At 51.3% G+C, this 26719-nt stretch overlaps 1 protein-coding gene across 2 annotated transcripts; it reads left to right on the top strand.

Moving 5' to 3' along the window:
• The first annotated feature begins 6396 nt into the window (after nt 1-6396).
• Nucleotides 6397-24960, top strand: ajm1 (apical junction component 1 homolog). Of its 2 annotated transcripts, none has more exons than XM_088940566.1 (2): nt 6397-7229; nt 18280-24960. In XM_088940566.1, exon 2 carries the CDS (start codon nt 18336-18338, stop codon nt 21696-21698), a length of 3363 nt encoding a protein of 1120 aa, XP_088796692.1. In that variant the 5' UTR covers nt 6397-7229; nt 18280-18335; the 3' UTR covers nt 21699-24960. The 2 variants fall into 2 exon arrangements, with proteins under 2 accessions (XP_088796692.1, XP_088796693.1); XM_088940567.1 differs by lacking the exon at nt 6397-7229 and adding an exon at nt 7935-7950.
• Nucleotides 24961-26719: the final 1759 nt, after the last annotated feature.

Here is a 26719-nt window from a genome sequence, read left to right on the forward strand (position 1 = left end):
GAGAGGTGGTGGCCAGATTACAGGGACGAGAGCCCAGACAAGGACAGAGACGGTTATGTCTAGCCCACATCTGTGACGTACAAAGGCCCTGCTGTGCTACTCAAGCTCCCGCTGCGATTGTCTTGCCTGTGTCAGGAACGTGCCCTAGCCTGGCACTGAGCGGCGCAGAGTGCCCTGCCTCTCCCCGCCTCACCAGTGCTCTGAGGAGCCATTGCAATGTGCCTTTGAATGGCTGCCAATTGAATCAGCGGGCCGCTCAGGGGAGACAGGCACGCTGGTAAGAGCGAAGGGGCTGAAGGGGCTGCCTCAGTTCGAGAGCAGACGGGATGCGATCCCACCCCTCCTTCCAGTGGGAGAGGGAATAGAGGGCTGTGTGGCTCGGACAGCGTCGCCACGGCAGGCCTCCTGCGCGACAGCTCGTGAGACTCTCTGCACTACAGGGCGTGCCATGTGTAGGTACATGTCTGAGGGGTTCTGCCCAGTCTTGCTGTACACTGCGCCCATGATGGAAATGAAGTGCCCCAACGCCGGTGTTCTCGTGGGGCTGCGGTCTTGGATTGGTACTGCCTGCCTCCGTGCCCTCAGGGGTTCTTTCTCTCCTGCCGGGATGGGAGAATCTCCTGTCGGATACGGATCCCGGGATCAATCAGCTAATAGCTCCCCAATAGGCCGGATGGCATCCTTTAGTTTGCAGCTATTTTTATATTCTAGCAGGAAGTGAGGGGGAACAATAAGATGACAGAAAAAAAGAAAGAGATCCGGCTTTGAAGCCGTGATAACTGTGCACTCAGCAGCACACATCTCCAGCAGTTTAATAGGATTTACAACAGAGCAAAATAATTGCACAATGTTCGTTAAGAGAACAGCACACGCTGGCCGTTGCCATAATCTAACATGGAGCGTTTCTGACTCTGCGTATTGTTGATTATCTGTTATATCTATTTCACGTGACACTGCCCGCAGGCCTGGCCGAGTCCGCGATGAGGGGGGCGGCTGGGCCTGATTTCCGGTTCCCCAGCGCTGGAGTCTCTCGACACAGAGGAGTGCGGAGCAGGAAGGGTCCCGAGGGATTCCGCCCCTGGCTCGCCCTGGCACTGCCGCTGTCTTGTGCGTCTCGATGACCCTGTGTGGCCCAGACCTCTCGCTGTTTTCACACAACATGTGCCAAAGCTGCCTGGCTGTGCTGCTGGGGAAACGCCAAGGACACAGCCCACCTCTTTACTCACAGACACTGAACGTCACCGATCTAGTGCTTTAGAGTCTTAATAATCAACAGGGAATGTTTGCACAAGTGAGGGGTGATACTGTAGCAGAGTGTTCAGGGCTCAGTGTGATGTTGTGGCAGAGTGCTCAGTGCTCAATGTGTTGCTGTAGCAGAGTGTTCAGGGCTCAGTGTGATGTTGTAGCAGAGTGTTCAGGGCTCAGTGTGATGTTGTGGCAGAGTGCTCAGTGTTCAATGTGTTGCTGTAGCAGAGTGCTCAGTGCTCAGGGCTCAGTGTGATGTTGTAGCAGAGTGCTCAGGGCTCAGTGTGAATGTAGCAGACTCCTTCATGCTCAGGGCTCAGTGTGATGTTGTAGCAGAGTGCTCAGTGTTCAGTGTGTTGCTCTAGCAGAGTGCTCAGTCTTTCTGTTTTCTGCTCACATGCTCTCTGTGGGGGATCTGGGATGTTCCTCCATCTCTCCCAGAATGCTCTGCTCTCTTCAGGAACTTACCCTGTGCTTGTTGCCATGGTTACCAACTGGGGGTGGGTGGGGGCTGACCACCTGACATTTAAACGAGGCATTAGTTGCTTAACCTTCACTTGAAAACGTTGATGTTGATCCCTGGAACTCATTTGTTGTCACGTTCAGGTGTATTTCAGTTTTCCTTGTTTCACTGCTGTGTGCGCAGAATGATTTTGCCCTCTAAGAACAGAGAAAGAATCTCTGTGTCATAGAAATGAATTTTTCATGAAGTAATCTGAAGGAATGTTTAATGTCTGTCATGAGACCTACAGCATGTTAGGAGCTGCAGTCTCTAGGCTCTGGGTCCTACTAGCAGAGCTTTAAATTGAATTTTAAAGTACCAGTACTGCTTGTTTTCTGTGTGTTTTTGTCCATCCGTACTCATGACTACTACAAAGAAACCTGTTTCATGAATCATTTCAGTTCATTTGGACCACTTCATCGTCGTTGATACCGATTTTAGCAATTCGTGCTTTTACTGCCTAACGTTTCAGGTTGAACTAAAACCAAGCAGGAGAGGTGGGCGGCGTGCTTTCCTCTAGGGTTCCAGAAATAAAATGCAATGAAATGAATGAACGAAGGTAAAACAGCATAAAAAAGACGGCTGGTGGGGATGTGAGCAGCCGGGATGAGCCCGTGGTTACGCTGCTGTCGGGCGCGGCGCGAAGCTGCAGACCTCCCCTCCAGCACCGTGTGGCTGCGTCACCCGCCGGGAGCGAGCCGGCCTGGAGGGCCCTGACACCCGCCTGCTCGCTCCTGCGGGCGTGTGCGCGACCCCGCCGGCCGGGGCCCTTAGACCAGCTGATCGCCGTTTAATCCGCACTGGCTGTCTTACCGGCAGCTGGGATAGCGGAGAGACGGCGGATCAGCCTGTCCGGTTGCAGGACACTCTCATCCGCGGCGGCTGTTCTCTCTGATATCTCCTATCTGCGATCATCACTGTTGTCTAAAAAATGACAACGTTACCAAATGCGTTCAGCAAGAGCGTGGAAGCGGGTATTTCTTTCTCCCTGTTGGTGTCGAGCGATTCAGAGCGAGGAGGTCTGGTCTTCCTTGCAGGCGGACGGGACTGGCCGGCTCGTCTCTTGCTGGAGTTCCTGTAAGTGGGACTTTTCACCTCTTCACTGCTGTCAGCACGGACTGCCGGCGAGCGGCGGGGCCCACCCCCTCCTCCCGGCTCCGGGCAGCTGGACAGCTCCTCGGCGAGGGAAGAAGACGCGAGCCCAGGGAAGACTGGAGTTTAAATCACCGCATAAGAGCAGCCAGGGCAAGCCCAGGCAGCTCCCTCAGACAGCTGCTCCTTTCTGCACCTGTCAACGTGCAGATGATCACACCGGCGACAATGGGCCTGGATGTTGTGGTCCCTAGTGAAATGCTATTCTTAAACTTTGTAGGGAAGAAAAAAAACAGTTAAAAAAACGTTTTTTTTCTAAACAGGATTTTCTCAGCATTATCTTTCTCATTTTGTGATGCAGTCAGTTTAGTGAATAGACTGATGATCTGTTGCATGTAAATCGGAAGGGGTGTGTTTATGATTAAAGCTGACGATGGTAATTGCACATAACTCATTTTCTCTTTTCCCACCCGTTTTCGCTCGGCTTCTCCTGCTGGGGGTTCCCTGTGCCTCATCCCATCGGTGCTGTATCCACCCATGTTACGGTGACTTCAGAGAATTAGAATTTCACAGCACACAAGTTGAATTGACCATTTGGCATAAGTAATTACTCACACGGACTGCGGACCACTGTAATGTGCAGAAAACATCCATATGTGTTGTTTGCGCTACACACAGAAATGTTGCCTTGGGAGCCCCCTGGCTCCAGCCCAGTCTTGTGCAGCCCTGACACAGTGAGTAATTGCTGGGACTGCTGCCTCCTGGGCAGAGTCCTCATAAATAACCCATGAGCTGCAGGAGACTTACTCCTGCTAATCAGTAACTGGTAGGGCTGGACTGTTTTTTCCCAGTGAAGGTGGAGATGAGTGTGTGATCCTTGTACTTGAAGCAGTGAAAAGGGAAATAGAAGCCTCCATGTGTTTCTTTGCAGAGAGCACTCCATGCGCTGAGATCAGTGACCTCACCCAGCAAACTGACCTTCTTTCATTAACTCTTTCATAACCAGCAGCTCTATACCCTGCAACTCACCCCTGGGAGCCCACTGGAGCTCAGCAGCTGTGAGCCTGGCCAGTGCCTGGGTGGGAGACCTCCAGGGAAAGCTGAGGCTGCAGCTGGAAGAGGTGCTAGAGAGACCAGTGGGGGGCGCTCACCCTGCGGGCTGTGTGGGTTCTAATGCTCCTGTAGAGGGACACTATACCATAAAAAAGGCACCGTCCCTTGGATGAGATGTTATTGAAAATCCCAGATTGTTACTTGAAAAGAGTAGGGGTGTAACCCCAGTGCCTGGGCCAAATTTCCTCTGGCCTTTACCAATCATGGCCTCCTAATAATCCTCATCTCTGAACTGGCCTCATCACTCTGGCTGCCGTCGCATCCTCCAGGTGGTGGAGGGGATCCCCATTACCTGTAAAGCGCTTTGAGTGGGGTGTCCAGAAAAGAGCTATACAATTATAAGATATTATTGTTGTAAGAAAATAGAGGCACTTGGATAGAAAAAAACTGTTTTGCAGGAACAGGAGGCGCTTCTTTACCTAAAGGGTGGTGGGAGTGTGGAACAAGCTACCCAGCCATGTCGTTGAAGTCAATATCCTGGCTTCTTTCTAGAAAAGGGCTGCATGAGATCCTCACATCAATTAGCTACTACTTACCAATTTCACAGATGGGCCAAAGAACCTCTTCCTGTTGATAATCATTTTCACATTGTAAAGGAGGTCGAATGAAACATCGTTAGTTATTATTTGAGTGAGATACTTATCTTTAAAAACTATCCGTAAGCTTCTTATCCAGTGAGACTACCTTTCTGCTCTTTAAGCTCATGATCATGTGTTTTGAAATGCTGTTAACACATCACTTACCACTCTATTCCCTATATATCAGTACAATGGTATCCATGTTCCCCCTTCAGTGACCTGTGAATACAATTCCAATTGCAAGCTAATGGCATTCAATCCCACAGGCATTCACTGGCACTATGGAGCCTGAAAGGTTTCCTCCTGTAAGGAATGACCGAGGCTCAGCTGACCGACTCCGGAGAAGTCAAGTTTAACATCGATTCACCCTCTTAAGCTTCATTTCAGGCTCTTATCTGCATGAACAGGGTGTGCAGGCAGGAATTGATTTTCTGTTTTTTTCAGCCGCTCTGAAGTGCATCAGACACCTCCTAATAGCAGCTGACAGGTCCTAATCCTTGTGTGCTTTCCAAGAACAGAGAGGAAGCTCAGCTGCACCATTCATTTCAATTTCAATGGCTCCTGACAGAGAAGAGACTGTTCATACGCAGACAGAAGGTTATATATGCATACTCAGAGAGTGAGAGAGAGCTTTGACACGGACTGCGATATGTCATGCTAACAGAAAACAAGAAACCCTTTTATTTATTACCCCAAGAGTGTGCTGCTGCTATTGAGGTTAATGCACAGTGCAGATCTCTTAGATACCCCTCATTTGCTTTTGCTATGAATTCCCAGATGCTGATCACCAGCTTCTCACCCTTCCCTGCTGTAAGGAAGTCTCTCTGCAAAGGAGCATTGAGAGGCGGGTCTGCAGTTCCACGCCCAGCGACGTGTGCAGAGGCTCAGCAGCACACCCCCAGCTCAGGCGAAGGTGACCCTGCACTGTGCTGGTGAGAGATGTCCACCCCATCCAAGACACAGGGGGGACAGGGACTGACAGACTCGACCCCCGATCACTGTGGAGACTGTTGTCTTATTGGCTGTCAGGGCAAAAGCAGACAACAAGGACACGTGGGGCAGGTTCGAACACCAAACCACTTGTGCTGAGCTGAAGACGATACCGTGACGAGACAGATTCTGTTGAAGACTCAGAAGATTCTGTTTTTTAAGAAGGCACTTTACAGGCGACACAGATAATTCTGCAGAGAACAGGCAGAACCTAAATATTTGATAAACTTCATTCAAAGTCTCTGCAATTTCTCAACTTAATCACCATTTTTTTTTCCTAATGGGATGATTTGTGTAGTCGTATTTTAGCTGCCTTCCTACATCTACTGAGTCATGATTAATCTCACTCTGTGTACATGCTGAGTCATGCTGCCTTCATGCATGTTCTGCACATGGTGAATGCACAGCTGTTATTAGGAAGCAGCAAAATCCTATATCCTTTAGCGGAAACACAATGGGACTGTGGCACCATTGCCTTCTCTCTCTGATAAACGTGCCTGTTTCCTGTGGGCTGTGATCTCAGTCTCCACAAGCCTCCCAGCTTGACTGAACCTATTTCGGGCTCAGCCTGGAAAGGCGAAGTGGAGACTGGCAGCTTTGTCCCAGTCTGTGGGGTACCCTGGCACCGACTGGCCTGCCATCTGTAAGATTGTGCTGGCCTGCCCGGGCACTTCCAGATCAATAACTCCTTGAGTTTGCACGGGCAGCATACATCCACAGAAAACAAGCTTCCATCCTAACAGGAGGAGTCCAAAGACACCTTGTCTGCTAAGTAGCCAATAATAATAATTATGTATTCTTTCTGAAGTAATAGGATCATAATCTCACATGCAGGCAGGGGTCACCAGCCTTGGCTCTAGAGAGCCATAGTCCTCCGGGCCTTTAAGCAGCTTTAGGCAGCTAATGAATAGAGATGTGTTAAATGTATTGATCAGGTTAGCCTGATCGATAACTGAGGAGCCATTGGTCCATTGGTGGCCAGGTCAGAGATGTGGAGCACAAGCAGCTGGAAGGCAAGAGCGCTAGTGAACCGAAGGATCTCGGAATCGTACACAGCAGGAACATTTCCTCGTGCCTCACAGAGCTGGCTGCCCATCTGGGAGTGTAGAGGTGTCTGTAGAACTGACAGATAACCTGTAGGTTTCTGTGAAAAGTCAGCTCTTCAGGAGATAACCCTTCTCCTGAGTTCAGATTTTCTGAAGCGATAACAGGGCCTGGGGGGCAGATCACCTGTAGGAGCCACAACTTGTGCTGTCGTCTGGGTGGGCCCCACGTCTCCAAGGACACCCCTGGAGGTGTCCTGAAGGTCTGCTATAAGGGATGCCGAGGGATTCTACAGCTGTCAGAGCCTCTGGAGGCTGACCGACCTGCAAAGAGGAACGCTGTCTTCATTTTCTGGCAGAAGAGGGTATTTCATAGTGCAGGAAGCCAAAGAGTCTAAAACGGGCCATCAAAGTAATTCATTTTCTAATTAATTCCTTAATTAAGGAAATGGCAGGGATGGCCGTCGCCCAATCTCCCCGGGACCGGAATACTTTGACGGCTGTAGAGTGCAGGAAGGGGGCAGGCCGGCAGCGAGCAGATCCACTCGGGGAATCGGCTCTGCGCACAAGGGAGAGCTCTGTCTGCGGCTCCGGCACCCGGGACCACGGCTTCCGGCGCGGAAGAGCCCTGCGGGTAATTCCAGGGACAGACAGAGGGGTAAAGGGGTGAGTATGCAGGACGGTGGGCACACAGGAGCTAAACGAGGTCCAGCTTCTGAAAAGGCTCTGCTGGAGTGCGGACAGGACCGGGGTCTCCGCGCATCCTGCGGTTAATTCGTTGCCGGCAGCGGTGACCCCGCCCGCTGTGCCAGTCCAGACCCCTGTCGGTCGTGTTTAACCTGCCGCCCAGCGCCACTTCTCCGCTACATCAGTTTGTCCTCCGTGTCACACGAGCAGCAGCTTCTCTCTTCCTTCCCCGCCCGGGCCGTGAGCTCCGTGAGCGGTCCCTGCTGCCCGGGCCGGCCGCTGGGGGCAGGCGTGAGCCGGGAGCTGGGCGGCTGGCGCTGCCTGTACAGTCCTCCGAGCTCGGCGGAGGAGAGACAGCGCAGAATCGCGCGTTGGTAGCATCGGGTTGCTACACACAGACGCCAGCGCAGGCGGTTCGTCACACCCCCCGACTCCAGCGCTGGCAGAGGCGCCGGAGCGGAGTCGCGTTGGGAAGCCCGTGCGAGGAGCCGCGGGGATGGCAAGCCCGCGTTTGACGCAGACGCGCAGGGGTCGCCCGGCGCTGGCAGCGACGCGAGGGACCGAGTCGCAGGCTGGGCTGCTCCGCCTGTGGTGAACATGACAGCCCGTACGGACGGCCGCAGGGTGTAATCATCTCGGCGTCCGCGATTGAAATAAGCGAAAAATGGGGACCCGTGCGGCAGGAGCATGGACTACAACGGTAAGCCCTCTCTGTCGTGGTGACCGCGGGTTACCCTGCTGGCCCGTGGCGACATGATGTTGTGTTTAGCAGTGTTTTATGACGACGGGCGCTCGTGGTCCGTGGAAACTGCCCCGGGTTGCGACTCCTCGGGTTTTAGCAGCCGTGATGAAGGACGGCGGCGCTCGGTGGTCGCTTGTCCTGCAGGACGGCCGTTACGGCCAGCCGGGGGGGGGCCGAGCGCGCGTGTTTTATGTGACAGCAGCCTGCGGGGCCGGACACGCGAGACATCCCCGCCTGGAGAGCTGCGCCGCGCGTCACGGCGCACGGGGGACCACAGCGCGCATTAACTTGGGGGACATGAAAGATACAAACAAAACGCATCGCGGCGGGCGCCGGTGGTGGGGACTCCGTGCTGCACTGTGTGTTCAGCCTTTTCGTTCCACTCGGGTTTTGCTGCTGCTCTGATTGATTGTTTTGCGCGTGTTTTGAAGGGGGTGTCCGCCGCTGGTGGTGGTGGCGGCTGTGGGTCAGGCGAGGCGAGAGCGGACCGCAGCATCCCAGCCCGTCGAGCTGGGTGCACAGCGGGAGTCTGCACCACATCTTCGTGCTATGCTGGCCTTGTTATGCCCCCAAGTTCAGTGCTGTAAGATGATTTAACTACTTCTTCTCATATGCCTGGGGACCCTTGCCTGATTTCTGCAGCCCGTTAACATGCCAGGATGCGTCAGTGTGTCTTGTGAAGAGCCGACGGCGGAGTGAGCTCCGTGGGGGCTTGTGACAGGCGCACCCGGGGAAGGTGAGGGACGAAAAACGCGCGACACGTTCAGAGTATCTCCTCGTAATTGTAGTATTTTCGCCTTCTGACACGTGATCTAAAAAAAAAAGACAATCCATACATTATCAACGGGGGATCCTCTTCCCAGTGATGTGGTGGCACCGTTCACGGGGTGCCCTTTAAGTGTGAGGCGCGCTGCCTTGCACGGGTGATGAGGCGTGAGTGTCGCCCGCTGCTGCTGTGATCCGGCAGCACACGGCGCGCTCGCCGAGGGGGTCAAAGGTGCGCGGTTAGTGTACGGTCTCTAGGAGACGAGGGATGTGGGCTCTGTGTGTGTGTTTATGTCACAGGCGCTTTTCGGAATCAGAGTTGGCTGGGCAGAGCGGCCTGGAGTCCACTGAAGACCGCGTGGGTCCCCGCGCACACAATACCGGCCCCGTGAAGTGTGCGCGCAGTGTTTCCGGTGCCTGTGCGGTACAGAATGTTGATCGGTCAAGAAAAAAACACCTCGGGGGGGGGGGTTCGGAGGAGCGCAAGAAACGCGATTTTCACAGCTGGGAGCGCCAGTCCTCCCTTTCCCCTGAGGCCAGCCCTCACCCCGGTGTCGCTTTGCGCGGGGCCCTACAGCGCGAGGAGTGGGAGAACTCATTTGCACAAGCCTCCCCTTCTGCAACCCTGGGGAGTCTCGCAGAGGTGTACTGGTGCGCCCAGCCATTTACATCTGTCTCAGACATCCTGGGTTTCGTAAAAGCAGGTGATGTTCATCACGATAAGTGTGTCATCGCTAAAAAGGCTTATTGCACGTTGATGCAATAACCCCGATAAAAGCCAGCTTTGGAATATCAGTTCTGCATTGTTTACCCATCCGTTATATTTACTCTGGAAGCAGTGTCCCAGGCTGTGGAGCTGCCAGGGCTATGGTGTCCTTTAAAGAGCTGTCCTGTAATGAGCAGCGCTGATATCCTGTCATGCCTGATGCAGTGACACCACAGGCGACCTCAAGCAGGAGCTCTCATATCCCAGCTAACGAGCTGTCATCACAAGCTGGAGGCCACTTCTGCGCATCATCAGCGCCACCTGTAAACACATGTTGCACGCACACGCACACATACAGGCTGCATGTACCATGTGCTGCAGTCTCGTGCTCCAGTTTATAAATCTGTGCCCCGCATTTCCCAGCCCAAAAAACAGGTTGGTTTGGAAAGTTATTTCAGTATGTATAGGCCCCAGGGGAAGAGGCAGAGATCTGCAGGCTATTGATCCCAGTAATGGGAATTTATATGATAGTCAATAGAGTGTCAATGGCAGTACAGCTTAAGCACTGAGAGATAATGGCTGACACAACAGGCGCAGTGGGCAGGTGCTCTGAGTGTGCAGGAAGCCCTTCTCTCTGCTGTGTAAGAGAAGCGACAGAGGTCGTCTGTGCTTTACAGAGAAGAGCTATAGGGCAGCGGTAAGCTTCTTGACGTCGTCCGCGTTTTTAGCAGCTTGGAAGCTCTGTCATTTCCTTCAGCTTCCTCTCGATGAAGTCGCAGAGCCCTGGGACCCCTCCCAGGTTGTGAGTTTTGCTGACTGACATTCTGTCACAGTGTCTGGTTGTGGTGACCAGTTCCTAGACGCACTGCTCTGTGAGTCCCGAGGTGGGCTGGCATCCTGCCCGGCGTGAGCCTCATCCGCGTGCCCTGCGCTCCTGGCACACTCTCTGGGAATGAGCGGCTCTCTGGGAGTGGATCTTGGCATGGAAAGGGTGTGGCCCCGGTGCGCTGGCCTGATGCTCCTGGTCTTTTGCCATTATTGGTTGAACCTGAGGCCCCTGCTCTTGGGCCACCAGCGGCGCAGACCTTCAGGTGACCCGTTCAACACCCTTCCAGGCGGCTGCAGAACTCACCCGGATTTCTTGCTCTCGAAACTTTGTGGGTCGCGGGGGCACAGTTAGGCTCCCGGCTTATGGCTGGGAGCGGAGTGGTGTTCACAGTGATTGCACCATCAGGGAATAATTCGGAGTCACTGTGCTCCCTGCTTCACGGCCTGTGTTTTGTTTGCAATTGGCTCAGCTTGCAAATACTGCTGTGCGCTTCTTCGTGTTTGTATTGTCTCGCTGGGATGGAGGGATTTAAATTTCCTTGTGCGCACAGTTGGACTGGTTTAAGGTCAAACGGTGCCAATATTCCTGCATGTTGTCTTGAGAATAATAACGATAATGCATTAAGCAGCAGCATTTTTGCAGAGTATCTTGCAGAGGCTGGGGGGGAGGGGGGAGTTATACTGCACCAGCTGCTCCAGAGTCAGTTTAAACTGGACCTCAGTGGTGGTTCTTCCAGGCGGCAGAATTTGCAGGAGCTAACGGAGAATTTAATGCGCATCCTGACGTTTCTTTGCAAGTTTTGTTTTTAATGTGGTGCTGGGGTTTCCAGGCATTTGTCAGGGCTGTAGCTGTCTATCAGAACTGCCTCTGGACTGCTGTTTGTATGATCTTAACCAAAGGATAGGCTGCAAGGAGGTTCCCAAGCATGGCTCTGGGAAGCAGAGCTGGGATTTGGACTGGGAAGCACTTCCTAATAAGTTCCTTTCCCTCTGAGAATAAAAATGATGAAATAACTGACCTGGACTCGCCTCCTGAGGTTGTGTTCAGTAAGCGTCAGGCTTGACATCAAGTTAGGTGGCAGAGACATCTGCGCTGTCTTTATTGACTTACTCCTTACTTACGAAAAGCAACGTGTGTTCAGTACGTGTGTTTCGTGCCATGATGTTCCCAGTCAAGCGCGGCGCCAGGAGGACTGGTCAGCACTGGGCACAGAGCTTGTTGGTTTCCAGAGTGGCACCGTGCTGGTACAGCAGCGTGGTCATGTTTCAGACTCTGATGCGATTTGGTATGCCATATGCTTGTATCTCTTGTATCATCCGAGCGCCGGGCTAAAGATCATAGGTTCTTAAAGGCTTTGCTGCCCCTTTCCCTGCTGATCTTGTCTCGTGGTAATATTTGATAAATCCGGGGCTCAGCTCTGATGCCAGCTTGGAAGAGGAGAAGATGTGGGTCTGCAGATGGCAGAGATCGGGTCTGCTCTGCCGTTTCCTCATCCATCTTCTAACCTCTTCATCCATTACATGATCTCAGGGGAGCACTGGGCGCAGGGCAGGGTACACCCAGGGCAGAACGCCAGTCCATCGCAGGGCACACACAGACACACACACACACAGACACACACACACACACCGGGACCAATTTTCCCAGAAGCCACTTAAGCTACCTTGTCTTTGGACTGTGGGAGGGAGCTGGAGCACCCGGAGGAAACCCACGTGAGCACAGGGAGGACATACAGACTGCACACAGCCCAAGGCACCAGGGCTGCGAGGCAGCGATGGTCACTGTCCCACCCTGCTCTACCGGCATTTCTAGATACATTCAAATGTGTATTTTGTCTGGTCCTGTGCAAAGGACTGGAGTTTATTATTAGATTAGATTATTCTTTACTGGCACACCACAATAGTTGGGGGGATTTGCAATTCAGCAACTATAGATGAGACCTACATACAACATATACAGTACAAATTTTAAATAGGACAGAACACAGACAAGCATCGTCACATACAAATGTAAACAAGTTTCCGTGTAGCAGCAGAAATTCTACAGTGGAGTTCATCGTTCAGCGTGAATTCAGAGTTCGTATGGGAAAGAAGCTGAGGGTGTCTGAGCGATCTGTGCTTACTGTATGTGTCGCCCCTCCCCTGCAAGATGTTAACAGCTGCTCTCAGCAGAAGCAGCAGGACCATGTGGCCGGAGCACCAGCTCGTGCTCCTCGCTCACACGATCTGGGCGGACACCGATAGGCTCATGCCCTTCGTTTAGCGATCCTGTTTCATTTTTGACATCCTGTCATTCTCTGGGGGAGATGGGGCGCAAAGACAGATGTGTTGATCGGCTGTGCTGTGAGGCGGTGCAGTCGCCTGTGAGTGGCCTCATGTCTATAGACATCTCCGGTGTCCCAGGGGGGAATTTTGGGGAATCAGGGTTCTCTCAGAGGAGATGTTCCTGGAGTGCAGTGAGGCAAAAGAGTCAGTCCAGTAAGAGGGCGCTTTGTCACAGAATCTGGCCCGCCAGGCATTACGTGCAAGACTGACAAAAACGAACAAGTAGTCCTCCACTAACAAAGCCTATTTTGCATATATCCGATAAACGGCCTCAAAGGAGGAAACAATAATTAAAACTAAAGTGGAGGATAATCTGTATTTCTGAATTGCAAAGTGCTACAAGAGCACTGTTTTAACTGAACCACAGGTAAAGCAGCCCTGAAACTCTTCCAGAAAAAAATAAAAGATAACCAACAAACCACACTGACTGTGCACCTAAACTGCTCATGAGGAATCGACATTTTTCTCTCTGTTTTTCAATTTCGGTTCCTGCTTTGCTCCAGTGCTCTATAGAACAGTCTCATTGAGGCAGTGAAGGACCCTTATTATTCGTGCAACACACACGTGTTGAAGAGTTAGACAGAGCCTTTTCTTCTGTGAATCTTTCTTTCATGTTCTTTGGCACAAACTGCAGCACGAAAGCTGGATCTGAAAGCGACTTTTGCAAAAACTGGTGGCGTGAAACTGAGTGTTTTTTTGAAGCACCTGTTGGTCATCAAACATGAACGGAGGTGAACTTTTCACAGCGTCTTTTTTCAGTCGCTCTGTTTTACTGCCAGCGTTTTTTTGTCTGCTTCCCAGAAGATGTGTCCTGCTTCTCGGGAGAAACGGGGCCGCTGAGGTTCTGGTGGAGACGGTAGTTTGGTGATCTCAGCTCTGTGACGTCGTGGACCAGCCTCCAGGATGGCAGGGGTCACCTTAGAAACCGCTGAAAGATTCAGGTCCAGTCGAGACGCGTAGCAAATGTCTGGGCCAGACTTCCTAGACCTCTGTTCCAACACTGTTACAATTTCTAAAACAAGGAAAGACAGGAATGTGCTAGGAAAATCTGTAGTAAAACATGAAATATTCTACCCTTGAAGCAGTAAAGGGTGGGAGTCCGCAGGAGAAGAATGAGGAATGTTTGCGCAGGTGACCTGTGAGCCTCAGGAGTCTGTTTTCTCATTAGCGCCCAGCTGGAGAGGCTTGATTTTGAGATGCTAGACCGAGCACCGGGCGAGGAGTGTTTTGTCATTCTCACGTCCAGCCCTGCTCCTGTTTGAGCCCAGTCCTGCACACAGGAACGGGGAGCCAGCCTGTCAGCGGCGTGTGTTTTCAACGGCTTTCTTCAGGGCTCCTCACAGCCATGGAAAAGAGAAAGGGGGTACATACAGTATGCTTACTGAGTCATTTTGAGATTTTTCTTTCTCTGCGTGATTGTTTACGTTTACCTCTGCCCTGACTTGTTTCAAATTCACCTGCATTCTGGTTATGACTTCAAAATGAGAAGAGGCGGCGCTTCTTTCCACGAAGGGTGGTGGGAGTGGGGAACAAGCTGTTGCGGCAGGTCCCAGCCCTGCTGCGGAAGCCGGGCGGTTCTTTCAAGAAACAGCTGATGAGGCTCCTCGCGCAGGTAACTGTTGGGAACTGCAGATGTCTCGAGTGAGTATCCCAGCCAGGCACTGAGGCTGAGCAGGGCTGGTCAGAGAGCTGGGCTCTGGCCCGCACTGCGTGCTTCAGTCTGGACGCAGGTTGACCGCTGGACTGGGCAGCAGGGGTCCCTCAGCGGCCACTAGCCCTGCCTGCTAGCATTTCCTTCGTCCGTCCCAGATCTCCTCCCTGCTGGCCTGCCGGCCTGCGGCTCTGGCCTGCTGCTCGTCAGGCCACCTGGCACGACACGGGCTGCTGCTTCTCATTCACAGCTCTCTTCACGCTGGTAAACACACACGGCTTGTGGGTGTGACTGAGGTCTTACTTTACCCTGGAGCTGTTCAAATATTTGACTTTTTTTTTGCAATGGTCTGGCCGTTAGGGCAGTGCACCTTCAGTGAATTTTGGATTAAATTCAGATTTCTGATAATGCCCATGCTGTCCTGTTCATTCAGTTTTACGTATAGCCCAGAAGCGATCAGTTTATTCTTGCAGAACTGAAACCCTTCTGCATTGAATTGTATTACTCCTGTGTGCACACCTGACATTGCTTCTACTACATTAATCAATTTTATGGAAACAGAAGAAGCTGAGTCTCTGATTACTTTTACGCTCAGACGCAAAACAAGAACACCTGAAACAACTAAAAATTTCACAAAATGTGCCAAGGGCTAAAAGCGCAGGGGGGGGCATGTCTATGCACTAAGGGTTGTGGGGGTCTGGAACAAGCTGGCTGGGCGTGTTGTTGAAGCCAACAGCCCAGACACCTTTAAGAAAAACCTGAATGAGATTGTTGGATCAGTTCGCTGCCAACCAAACTTGCACAGTGGGCGGAATGTCCTCCTGTTGTTTGTGACCGTATGTCAGTCATATAAAAGGAAAGATAAAGAGAATTAAAAAAACAGAGGCCCTGTTGAAAAATAGTGAATATAAATCATAGGCAGCTCACAGCTGCAGTTCTCCGAGTTAAAGATCTTCTAATGGTCTTTTAGAATGGAGGCTTCTTCATGGCGAGAGATTTGCAATTTTAATTGAACTATATCAGTAAATGCAGTCCTTTAATTCTGCTTGTAAAAATAGTCAACCCTGATTAGGACCAGTTCTCTACATCCTATTAGCATTCTTCTCAGGAAGTTTGCCCTCGGTTCTCTTGAAATCCGGCTTCCAGACTGTTTCTTGGACTTGACAGAATGTTGCAGGAGCTCTGTAATTTGGTGCTCTTCCTCCGTAGTTACTTGTGATCTTGTGTGAGACAGTGTGTGGGCGTAGCAGTGAGAGGCTGCTGGGAGGGAGCGACAGATAAACGCGGCCGCTGCAGGGTGTTCAGAAAGAAAACCAGTTATGTATCTCTGCCATCTGCGTTGCCCAGACACTGCGGTTAACCAGGGTGTGACGGATACCTTGAACTGTTTGCCTTTATTGATCTCTGCTTCTCGTGATCAAACAATTGCAATATTCTGCATTTTACCTCCGTCCTTTATCAAAAACTGCTTCTGAGCAGCAGTGACACATGAACCCGAGGACACGAATGGACACTGTGTGAAATCCAAAAACAGGAGGCACGTCTGTACCCAAAGCAGTGTGGGAGTATGGAACAAGGCTGGATGAGATCCTGGCATTAATTAACTGTTAATTAGCAGATGGGCCGGTCGGGTGAATGGGTACGAATGATGCTCTCATTTACTGTTCTTGTGCTCTATTCCTGCTGACAAACCCACAGCCTGTACTCCAGCCTTGGGGTACCAGGAGGGACCCACACCCTGGACAGGACTACCAGACCTGTGAAACCACTCCCACCACTTAGAGTCTTGACTTCTCCTAACCAGCCTGTCTCTGGAAGGTTGTAGGAAGCCGGAGCTCCCGGAGAAAATGCATGAAGACACAGGAAGAGCATGCATGCTCCACACAGAAGGATCCCATGTCACTGGGAATTAAACCTCAGACCAAATAATTGTATGGCAGTGTGGCTAATAGCCACGAGCCCTGTACTGTCCCTGGTCTTTCTTTTTATTCGCAAAGTTTCAACAAGGACACAATCCAGCCTAAACATATCCCAGCAGCAGTTTGCAATGACAATCTCCTCATTCTCCCCATGTGCCTTTGCAGTGACTAATCAAAATCTGAGTGTTACCCCCCCCCCCCAGCTTCTGTCAGCAACTGGGGAAGAAGCATAAAAAGCAAAAAAGAAAACAAGGTTCACTGACAACTTGCACTTCGAGAAAGTGGCAGTAGATTCCCCCAGTGTGGCATTTTTCTTGCCTGAATACTGGGCTCATGTAGGTACTGTGTCCCACATTTCAAGAAAAACTACAACATTTCATCAGCTCTCATGTTAGACATGCTCTCTGAATTTCACCCACGATGGGCTGAGTTTCAGTTGAATACATATTCAGAGCAAGAGATGTGAACTGCAGTGAGAGCCGAGAGGAACACTGAAACACGACAGCAGACGCGATGCTCAGGAGAAGACCCATCCCTGAGAGCTACACTGTCACACACAGGTCCGAGCAAAAACCCAGCCATGACTTTGTGAAAAATACATTTTAATGGCCGAACCCCTGGAATAACACTTGTTTCCAGATCTTCTCTTCAAACACAGGGGCAGATGGCTTAGGCTTCAAAGACACTAAATTGTTTTTGTTTTTGCAGGTAAAACCGAGTCAAACCGACAGTCAAGGTGAAAGTGAGCCTTAAATTACCCAGCACACACTAGTCCAGCTTCAAGTCTGAATTTTTTCAGACTGAAAAGTGTGATGAGTTTGTCGATAAGGTTCAATTCATAAGGCTGATCTCTGATGCGGGCTTAACTCAAAAGCGTTAAAAATAGGACATTTTATACTCTTACTCTTTAGTGTTAAAAGTTGTGATTGTGCTTACCCTGTTTTGGGAAATTTATCCTAAAATTGAATTGAACTTATTTAGTTCAATTTTACTGTTTACTGTTTCAGTATTTTCAGTTTTTCCCCATTTGGCATTTCATATCATCAATAAATCCATCCAATTGAGCTTGTAAAGATTGGAAAGGTTAAATACTGCTACATTTATCTATAGTGACACAAACCCATAACTTATCGTGTGTGTGTGCAATGTAAAAGTGACAGAAGAATTTAATAATCCAGGGTTCAGACCTGTGGAGCCCTGAACGTTAGCACCTGAGAGAGAATCCAGTTGGATTTATATATCTTGTACGCTTTAAGGAAAACGTCTTTCACAAAGCCCCACATTTTAAAAACCATTCAAGTTAAAATCTTTAAAAAAAGCCCATAAAATGATGACAACAGCTCCAGTAAATACACGATAACAGCACATTTCAGTAGCTCGGCCAAACCCTAATGAAGGTGGACAAGAGGGGTGCTACGAACAGCTGGCAGAATCGGGGTGACTCACCTGGTTGAGAGCCCCCCGCCCCCCTGTTTAATGGAGGATGAGTCAGGGCGCCGCTGTGAGGGAGGAGGTGGGCGGGGGAGGGACGTGAAAGTGAAATGCGCCAGCGAGTCAGCAGGAGGCACCATGTGTGGATGGAAGTGGGCGAGACCAGGGTCTGACCTCCTCCCGAGCTTTTGTTTAAAACTCCACAAATGGCTGTAAAACGGATCGGCTGCGACTCGCCTCCAGTTTGTGCAGATTCCCATTCGGGGGGGCCCAGTCCAGAGCCCTTCACCCGCCCTGAGCATTAAAACTCAGTTCTGTGCGGAGGCCAATGAAGAAATGTGGGGCTTTAATGTGGACTTGAGTGACAGAAGGGTAGAAAACAGCTATGCTATGCGATATGAATCTCTCCTTTTTTCTTTTGATTCGATATTTAAATTTAATTTCATTTTTAGCCTTAAAGATGTGCAGACCTGTGCAGGTGCCTGAGCATAGTATTCTGGGTCCTGGATGTATCGGTGGTGGGGTCTGACTCTTTCAAGTGGCAAACGCCAGAGGTGTTTTGAGAGGAACCGGGTGCCACGATCATTTGCGAGCATCAGAATTATTGCACAGGAATTTCCTGGAGGTGAAAAAACATGATTTTTGTTGGCTTTGTGTTGCAGGAAATATCTACCTTGAAGCAGTGTGAAGGGAGGAACTTGTAGAGTCCCTTTTTAAGATGACACGAACAGACCCGCCTGACATACTGGTATCGACTGTGTATCGAGACATTAAAGTGAACCCCAGCTCAACGTACTCCAGGTCTCTCCATTCATCCGCACCATGTGATTCCCAGATCCTCGGCACGCTGGAGCTCGATCAGGACAAGTTCAACAAGAGGCACTGCCGCAGCTTCGACTTCCTCGAGTCCCTGGACGAGCCGAAGGCTTGCGCGCCCTCGATGGAGCAGCCGTACCGGAGGGCCGACAGGGCGGTCCCCAATCCCGATGCGGCTTGGAGCGCTCTGGCTCAGCAGGGTCACCTCCGGTTCTCCTCGCCGGACCTGTTCAACTCCAGGCTGCCTCCTCCTCCGCATCCTCACCCTCCTGTGCAGCAGCACCATGCGTGTGAGGCCACGAGCGAGGCGGCCAGGGCGGACATGAAGAGGAGGGCCCGGTCGAAGAGCGCCCCCAGGGCGAAGACCACTTTCACGCCGGTGCCCATCGAGGTGTCTCCTCCGCCCGTGCGGAGGGGCAGGGAGGTGCAGAGGGCCCCGCGGGAGCCCCAGAGGAGGCCGGAGGGCTCCCCGCGACGGGAGGCTTCCTACGGTCCTTACCATCCCTCGAACAGGGCCTTGATGAACGAGGTCCACCCCATAAAACTGCAGCCGCAGAGGGGAGACAACCGCTACTCCCCTCTGTTCGTCTCCGACTGCCTGGAGGAGAACAGATCGGACAAGCAGGCCGCCAGCCCTCATGTCAAGTGCCGTGTGGATATCAAGCCGGATGAGGCCGTGCTGCAGCACGCAGTGAAGGGGGGGAAGCCGCCGGTGCCCAGGGCCGAGGTGGCCTGGCAGAGATACCCGAGCGGGGGGAGCAGGGGCCTGATTGTGCCACGCCAGGCCTCCTCCTCCAGGACGCCGACCCCCAGTGACTCCTACAGTGGGGAATACAGGCAGGCGTACCCGTATCACAGCTGCATACCAAATGACTACATCCCGGCGGACCTGCCTGTGCAGAGCGTGCCGTCACCCAGGGAGCACAGGGAGTACCTTGGCAGAGAACGGAGGGCTTTTTCCATCCCCAATGTGCCAACCAAATACTTCTACACCGAGGACCTTGGCGGGTACGCTGCTCCGGCTCCGGCTCCGGCTCCGGCTCCGGCTCCGGCTCCCCCTGCCAGGACTTTCTACCAGGAGGAACACTACAGCTATCCCAGCCAAAACCTTGCTCCCAAAGTACAGTACGCGCCAGATCCCAGGACTCGCCTGGTTCACACTTTCCCAGCCCGGCCATATTACACCGAAGAGCCTCGCCAGTACCCAGTGTATCCCAAACCTTACTCTACCAATGAACCCCAGCCCTACATTGTCCAGACTCCCCCTTCTAGGACGTACTATGGGGAGGATCCTAGAACCTACCAGTTCCAGACGGTCCCATCCAAGGTGTTCTACACCAATGAGCACTACGCTGCCCCCGCAGAGCACCATATTCCTTCACGGGCCTATCACACGGAGGGCCGCCGTCGCCCAAGAGTGTCTCAGCCTCAGGTCGGCGAGTGGTACGGCTCCGATGGGCTTGGCTATGCCACTCACCATCCTTCCTCTCACGCTGCTCAGTATCCCCCGCAGAGGACCAGGGTCGAACCCGTGCTCTCGCCGTGGTACGGCTCCCACGGCTTGGAGCAGAGCAGGCTCGGGACGGACTCCAGGCCCTACTCCAAATCTTGGGACAACATCCTCAACCCGGCCGTGGAGAGGGAGCCCCCGGTGCAGCGCGGGAGGAGCTACGAGAACCTGCTCTGCCGGGGGAAGCGGGCGTCATCCCCGGACGAGAGGAGGCAGCCGGTGATCGTCAACCTGTCCAGCTCGCCGCGGCGCTACGCGGCCCTGTCCCTGTCCGAGAACTCGCTGATGGAGAAGGTGCGTTCGGACGGCGGGAGGAACGCCCTGGGGCGGCTGTGGTTCGTGACGCCCGAGATCACCATCACCGACAACGACATCCGCCCCGCCGGCTTCAGTAAGAAGGAGGCGCGCTCGGCCAGCTGGGATGTGCTGGACTCCGGCAACGCTCCGGCCCCAAGTGTACCTTACCAGGACCCGCGTTCGCACAACGAGGATGGAACCAAAGAAAAGACCCACAACAGCTCCTCCCTCCAGCAGAGCCTGGAGCAGCTGGACGAGCTTTTGGCCGACCTTGTGATCGACTACAAGCCCCCCGCCAGCCGCAGGCCCAGCGAGGACCTGCTGGACCAGCTCAAGAAGCTGATCAACGAGGACGAGTCGGGCCCGTCGGCCAGGAGAGAGCCCCTGGAGTCGGATGACCCGGCCCCGCTGAAGAAGCAGCCCACGTCTCTGAAAGTGAGCCCCGGCGCCCACAAGGAGGAGGGCGGAGGCGGCTTCGACGGCCTCCCCCGGAGTGCCGAGGAGTGCTCGCCGGATCAGAGCACGGACGAGGACGACACCATGATGTGCTCCAACAGCAAGTGCAGGCGGACGGAGACCCTGTTCAACGCCTGCCTCTACTTCAAGTCCTGCCACAGCTGCTACACCTACTACTGCTCCCGCAACTGCCGGCGCGAGGACTGGGACGTGCACAAGGAGAACTGCCTGTACGGGCGCGTCGGCAGCGTCTGCCGGCACATCCTCAGGTACTGCCGCGAGAGCGGCGACGTCCACCTGGCCTTCTCCCGCATCGCCAAAGTGGGCTTCCTGTCCCGCGGGAGGGGCGTCCTCTTCCTGGGGTTCCCCAACCCGGGGTCCGCCGATAACTTCCTGCAGTACGGCCTGGAGAGCCTCCTCATGTCGCCCACCTACCTGTCCCTCAGGGAGCTGGAGGGCTTCAGGGACAACCTGGGGGAGTACGGCAAGGAGCTGCAGGAGGCCGGCCACGAGTACGACCCCAACGAATGTTTCCTGCTGAATGTATCCATAGCCGTCGGCGAACACGTGCCAAACAGGCCCTCCCCAAGAGTCCAGGCCCCCACGGTCAGGAAGTACGCCAAGGTGGCCCTGGCCTCCTCCAGCCCCGAGAAGAAGATCCTGAGGAAGGAGAGCGACATGGAGACGCTGATCCTCACCCCTCCCCCGGGCACGGCGGACATCGACAAAGAAGGGGAAGAGGGCAGGAAGGCCAGGGAGATCTGCTTCATCAACATTCAGCGCGAGCTGAGGACCCGGGGGGTCTTCCTGCGCCACGAGTACCCCAAGATCTACCAGCAGCTCTGTGAGTTTGTGGAAAGTAACAAGAGGTTCACTCCCACCACCATTTACCCCATCGACAAGCGGACTGGGAAGCAGTTCATGTGTATGATCATGGCTGCCTCCGAGCCCAGAACCCTGGACTGGGTGGGCACCCCCCACCTCCTGGACGACATTATATAGCCAAGTGCACCTTTGATGTTCTGTATATAAAATATATTGTTATACATATCTTAACATGAAGCCTATTTATTATAGATGTTTGTAGATACGTATTTTACTATGGAGAAGAGTTATATTCATGTTTGCCTCGTCGGTATTATTTATAATAGGATGTAATGGCCTGTCAGACGCAGAAAACAAAGAAAGGAGGATTTTTAGCCAGCCTGGCACTTGTTTTTTCCCCTCCTGAAGCAAATCAGTCTCCCCTGCATCAGCCACGTCTCTGCTACAGTGGCTTGTAGGTTCAAGTGTTGTGTATTACCAAGGCCAGCAGGGTTGTGGCATCCGCAGCGACTGTTTGCCAGCCAGGGGTGCTGAAGGGACAGGGTGCCTCAGGCTGAAGCATCCTGCCTCTGGAGTAAGATTTCAACGTATCGTTGTAGGTTCTTCTAGAAATAGACCAGTTTACTGCCTTTCACATCTCCAGCAGTTCCTGTAGGAAGCCTTACTGTGAATTCCAATAGGATGAGGATGTCTATTTCTATGTGAAATGCATTATAAGTAATAATATATAGTGACACACTGGTTTCCTGGTTCCTCCTTAATCCAGACTTAATCCAGTCTGCTGTGTGTCACTCAGAAGGGAGCTGGATGTCAGTGGTGGGGGAGAGGGGTCCCTTCTGCTATATAAAGTGCTTTAGAAATGCAGAATTACTATGACGAGAGCATATCTCATATTTGCGTATCTTATTTATCATTTTAATTTTTAATGTTCTGCTTGCTCATTAGGAAGACCAAGCCGAACGATCAAGCGGTTCTCCTCCAGGAGCCGGGGGAAAAAAAAAGACATTTTAACGATATCCAGTCCAAGCGATCAGCTTGGGGATTTTAGATCCGGGAGAGTGATTAGAGGGATTGCAAAATGAAGGCATTCAGGATTAGCCAACCAAATGTTCTGAGAACTTGCTAAATATAATTGAAGGGCTTCATGACACTCTGGCGATGCTCCAGAGCTGATCTGCTGTGCCAGGGAAGAACAGAGTGATCTTTTTCAGTCATACTGGGATGTGATGAGTTTGGGGAAAAACAGATGCATGAATGTTAGGCAAGGTATATCATGATGGATACTAACATTCTTGTCCTGCCTTTCCTGTGTCATCACCAGATGGATAATTGATTGTTAACTCAATTTTGTGTAGAACCCACTTCGATGAAATGGAATTTAAAAAAGCAAGGTTTGAATGTGTTGATACTGCACAGTGTAGGAAACAGCATTAGATGAAGACCGGCCATTTGCAGATGTACAACAGTGCTTGTGCTTAGCTACTGTAGGACAAATGTGAGAGCTGCTAAATTTATACTTGGCAGCTCATTTTTGTATTTCAGATTTTGGGAACTTTGTGCTCCAGTTACACCTTGTTATAATTCATAGACAAAAGACTTAACCGTGCCCATGTTCTTGTGTAGCTGCTGTCTCTGTGGTATCCTTTATTTTTCCCTAAGATGGAATCTTGCTGCCATCATTTACAGCTGTGTGTGTGTGTGTGCAGTGCAGGTAACGTGCAAGGCAAATGCTGCCTTCCTTTGGTCTTAATTTCTGGAAAATACAACACGTTAATAATTAAGCGATAAACTAACTGTTTGTGAATAATTTATCCAGCTATGGTTTTAGAGGCAAAAGTTCTTAATCGATCCCAGGGAGGTGTGGATGAGTTTGTCCTCGCCTTCCGGAGCTCAGAATGAGCTGGAAAGATTCAGCCCCCTTTTCCCGAGACCTGAGCTCTTACACTTACACTTACACACGAGCTGGTGTGATGTTCTAAATTGTCCCTGTCTCCTTGGCCCCAGGATGGACGGGTCCCTGTCCAGGGCAGGGCGCTCATTGGCAGTCAGTCTCTCCCCTGTTCTTCCAGGGTGAGGTGCAAGCCTGCTGCAGCCCTGACCAGCCCAGGAGACCGATGATGGATAAATAGAAGCCAAATTATTCCTGCTGGGTTCCTTCTCAGTAGCCATCATCCCCTGGGTAAATCAACGAACTGTAGAAACGTGCCCAAGCCCGTTTGAGCAGCCCACAATGACCTTCGTCTCTGCGTTTTCTACAGTTACAGATGAGTTTGCATTCATCTTCACATTGAGGCACTTTCTGTCGTCTTTGGAGCCTTAGTTACCACCCCCCTGACAGCCAGGTATCCAAAATGAAACGAAGCAGGCTCCTAAAGGTCGTCTCCCAGGTGTGGAGAGAAGGGAACCGTTGTCAAGCCAAGTATAATTCTTGTGCCGCACGTTTAGAGTTGATCACTGCACTTGTTCCTGATTTGTCTTTTTTTTGTTTGCCGCAATATTTCAGTCTGCTTGTTGTTGAGCGGTGCAAGTGGAAATCGGACTAGAGCGCTGTTTGGAATACTTGCTGTAGCGAAATGGAGCTGGTGTGACAGATAAGCCAAGCCTTTACTCAGCACGCTGTAGAACAGACCTGTACATCACTTGAAAACGCTCAGGACGTTTTTGTGAAGTGTGTGAAACTTCCCGTCCTCGGAGTGAGGTCTCAAGGCCAGCCTGCGACGATAATCTAACTGCAAGTTGAGACCCAACACTGGGAGAGCAATCTTAAGACTATGGTAAGAGGTCAAGCACTGTGTCAACATTTCTCTGGGTGCAAGGCACTGCTACACTGTCAAAACAAGAGACTCGCTTTCTGACGTAGAACTAATAATTCCTTTTAGGTGTGGTATCCAAAAAATGTTCCATTTTCTGGCTCAGTATTAAAAAATACCTTCAGCTGCATGGTGTTATGCTTATAAGTACGACTTTGTTTAAACACTGTCCTCTGACTAAACCAACACATCGCCTACTTCATTATCATCATTATATCTGCAGCACTGCGGCCCTCTATCAGTTGGACTCTTTTACAAGCGGTATGCACCCGTGCGAGCTGAATGTTACTGAATGCATGTTTATTTTCCCATGTATCATTTTAATAATCAATAATAAAATGCTCGAAGATTTTAATATTTTTACAAAAAAAAGTATGCAGGGTGATGAAATGATTTCTATATTTAATGCCATGTAATTGTGTGTAGAATAAAACCTGTAAGGGGAAAATGATTTTTCTTTTTTACATTGGCCGAGTGAAAGTGCTGCAGTTTTTAAGACGAATCCAGAAAACATGTCATGCAACATCTGAAGATGACCACCGACTGTATTTTTTGCTCCCTTGTTTGACTGTGTTCTATTTATAAAGCGTATTTAATAATAATAATAATAATAAATGAACGGGAAGGACGAGGCTGTGTGGAATCTGTTGGCGCTCCGAGAGGCTGCCTCTCGCCTGCTTGACTCATATCTGGGTTTGACAAAGGGGTCCTTTCAGTTTGCTCGAGCAACAGCACAGTCTCTTACAAAATAAAAGAGTGGGGGGTCGGGCGGGGGAGAGGAGGCTGTTGTTTGTGTGCTGAGTCAAAAGCTCTGGGACATGTGTCATTTTCCATTTTTAAAAAAGGGCCATTCAGTTTTCTGGTGTTCTGGAGGGAAGAAAAGCTGCCCCCTTTCCGCCAGCAGCTGAGAAACTGCAGACCCCCAACGCACGCTGATTAACGACGTGATGATGACTGATACGGCTCCCATGGGGAAGCTCGGCAGAGTCTCCCGAAATGTAGGTCGGGTCGCGGAGGAGGGCCCAGGCAGGGACACCCCAGCTCCGGCTGCAGTCCGGTGCACGGCTCAAGACCGTTGAATGTCTTTCAGGAGCAGGATCCACAGCCCCTCCAGTTCACCTGCAGCACTCGGGCCTGCGCAGGGTCCCGTTCTTGTTAAGAAACCCGCTCCTGTCCAGAACAGGAACTTCTTCCAATGCATTCCTGTCCACAGTGTCGTGCTGGCGAGAACGCGGCTTGCATTGGGCAGAGAGGCTCCTGCACCAATCAGGATGGGCCACTGGCTTCTCCAGGTGCAGGCTGCCCGAGCAGAAACAGCGAGGCCAGTTTGATCCCACCGTGACCGGTGTGATGCTGGGGAAGATGCTGTTGCAGTCTCGTCCAGCGGAGCTCCTGTGTGATCTAACAGGGCTGCCCAACTCCCAGTGATATTCCTACCACTGTACGGTGAGCTTTCAAACTGCTCATGGTCGAGCATTACAACAGATCAGCTACACACCTGGCAGGTTTCACGCGCAACACTTGCTGAGTGACAGGTGGCCATCATACACCATCTCTTCTACATCAACCATATCTGTAGACTTCAGTCCTGCTTCTTCATAGCTCATAAAAACATTTGAGCTCTCTTTAAATATAACCCAGTTTAGAACAATTTGTTCAGAGTACGTTTTCAAACATTCCCCAAAGACAAAGAGGAAAAAAAAACCAATATTCATCATTCAATGCTGTCAGTATATTGTAACTGGAGAAACTACCCTCCCCCTCCTTGAGGATGACAGTTAAAGAAGCACATTTGCATGTTTCTCTGCTACGAGTCCTTGTAATCTCTGTGTCTTTTTGATCAGCGATTCTTGATGTGGCAGGGAAGATCGAGTGATGCATTCCTACTCCTCCGCAGGGACAGGAGGGTTGACGCTCAGGTGCCACGGGAAATCATTCTCAAAAATTTGGAAAAAGGAACATGTGAAGTTCACTCCCAAACTGTATGTGATTCGATGAGGACATCCTGCTCCCAAATTCATGGGACTTTTCTCAGCCCTGGGACAAATAAGGGCAGAAGACCAGAAAGTTTTATTTTAGCATTAAAATATATTTTTTAGGCCAAATTTGTATCATAAGGACCTGATCAAAAGCTGTTCTCTTTTCATGTGATAAAAATAGTAATGATGCTAGAAATAAGCTGTCACTCAAAATTCAGTCATACCAGCTAGCTGTATTTTCCCTAAAACAATAACTAATCCCTAAAACCTGAAGCTTGATGCACAAACTGTAAATACTGTACAGCACACGTATATTGTCAGTTTTATTTCCAGGAATCTCCGTTATTTCAGACTCCTCCTGGACAGCTCCTCTGAAAGTTTTGCTATGTTATTCTTAAGTTTTGCTGTG

The sequence above is a fragment of the Atractosteus spatula genome, chromosome 23 (assembly GCF_055471065.1).
Source record: "Atractosteus spatula isolate fAtrSpa1 chromosome 23, fAtrSpa1.hap1, whole genome shotgun sequence".
In the NCBI taxonomy this organism is placed as follows: domain Eukaryota; kingdom Metazoa; phylum Chordata; class Actinopteri; order Semionotiformes; family Lepisosteidae; genus Atractosteus; species Atractosteus spatula.

Coding starts and splice junctions, on each gene's coding strand:
- ajm1 (XM_088940566.1), top strand. CDS start 18,336: ATGACACGAACAGACCCGCCTGACATACTGGTATCGACTGTGTATCGA.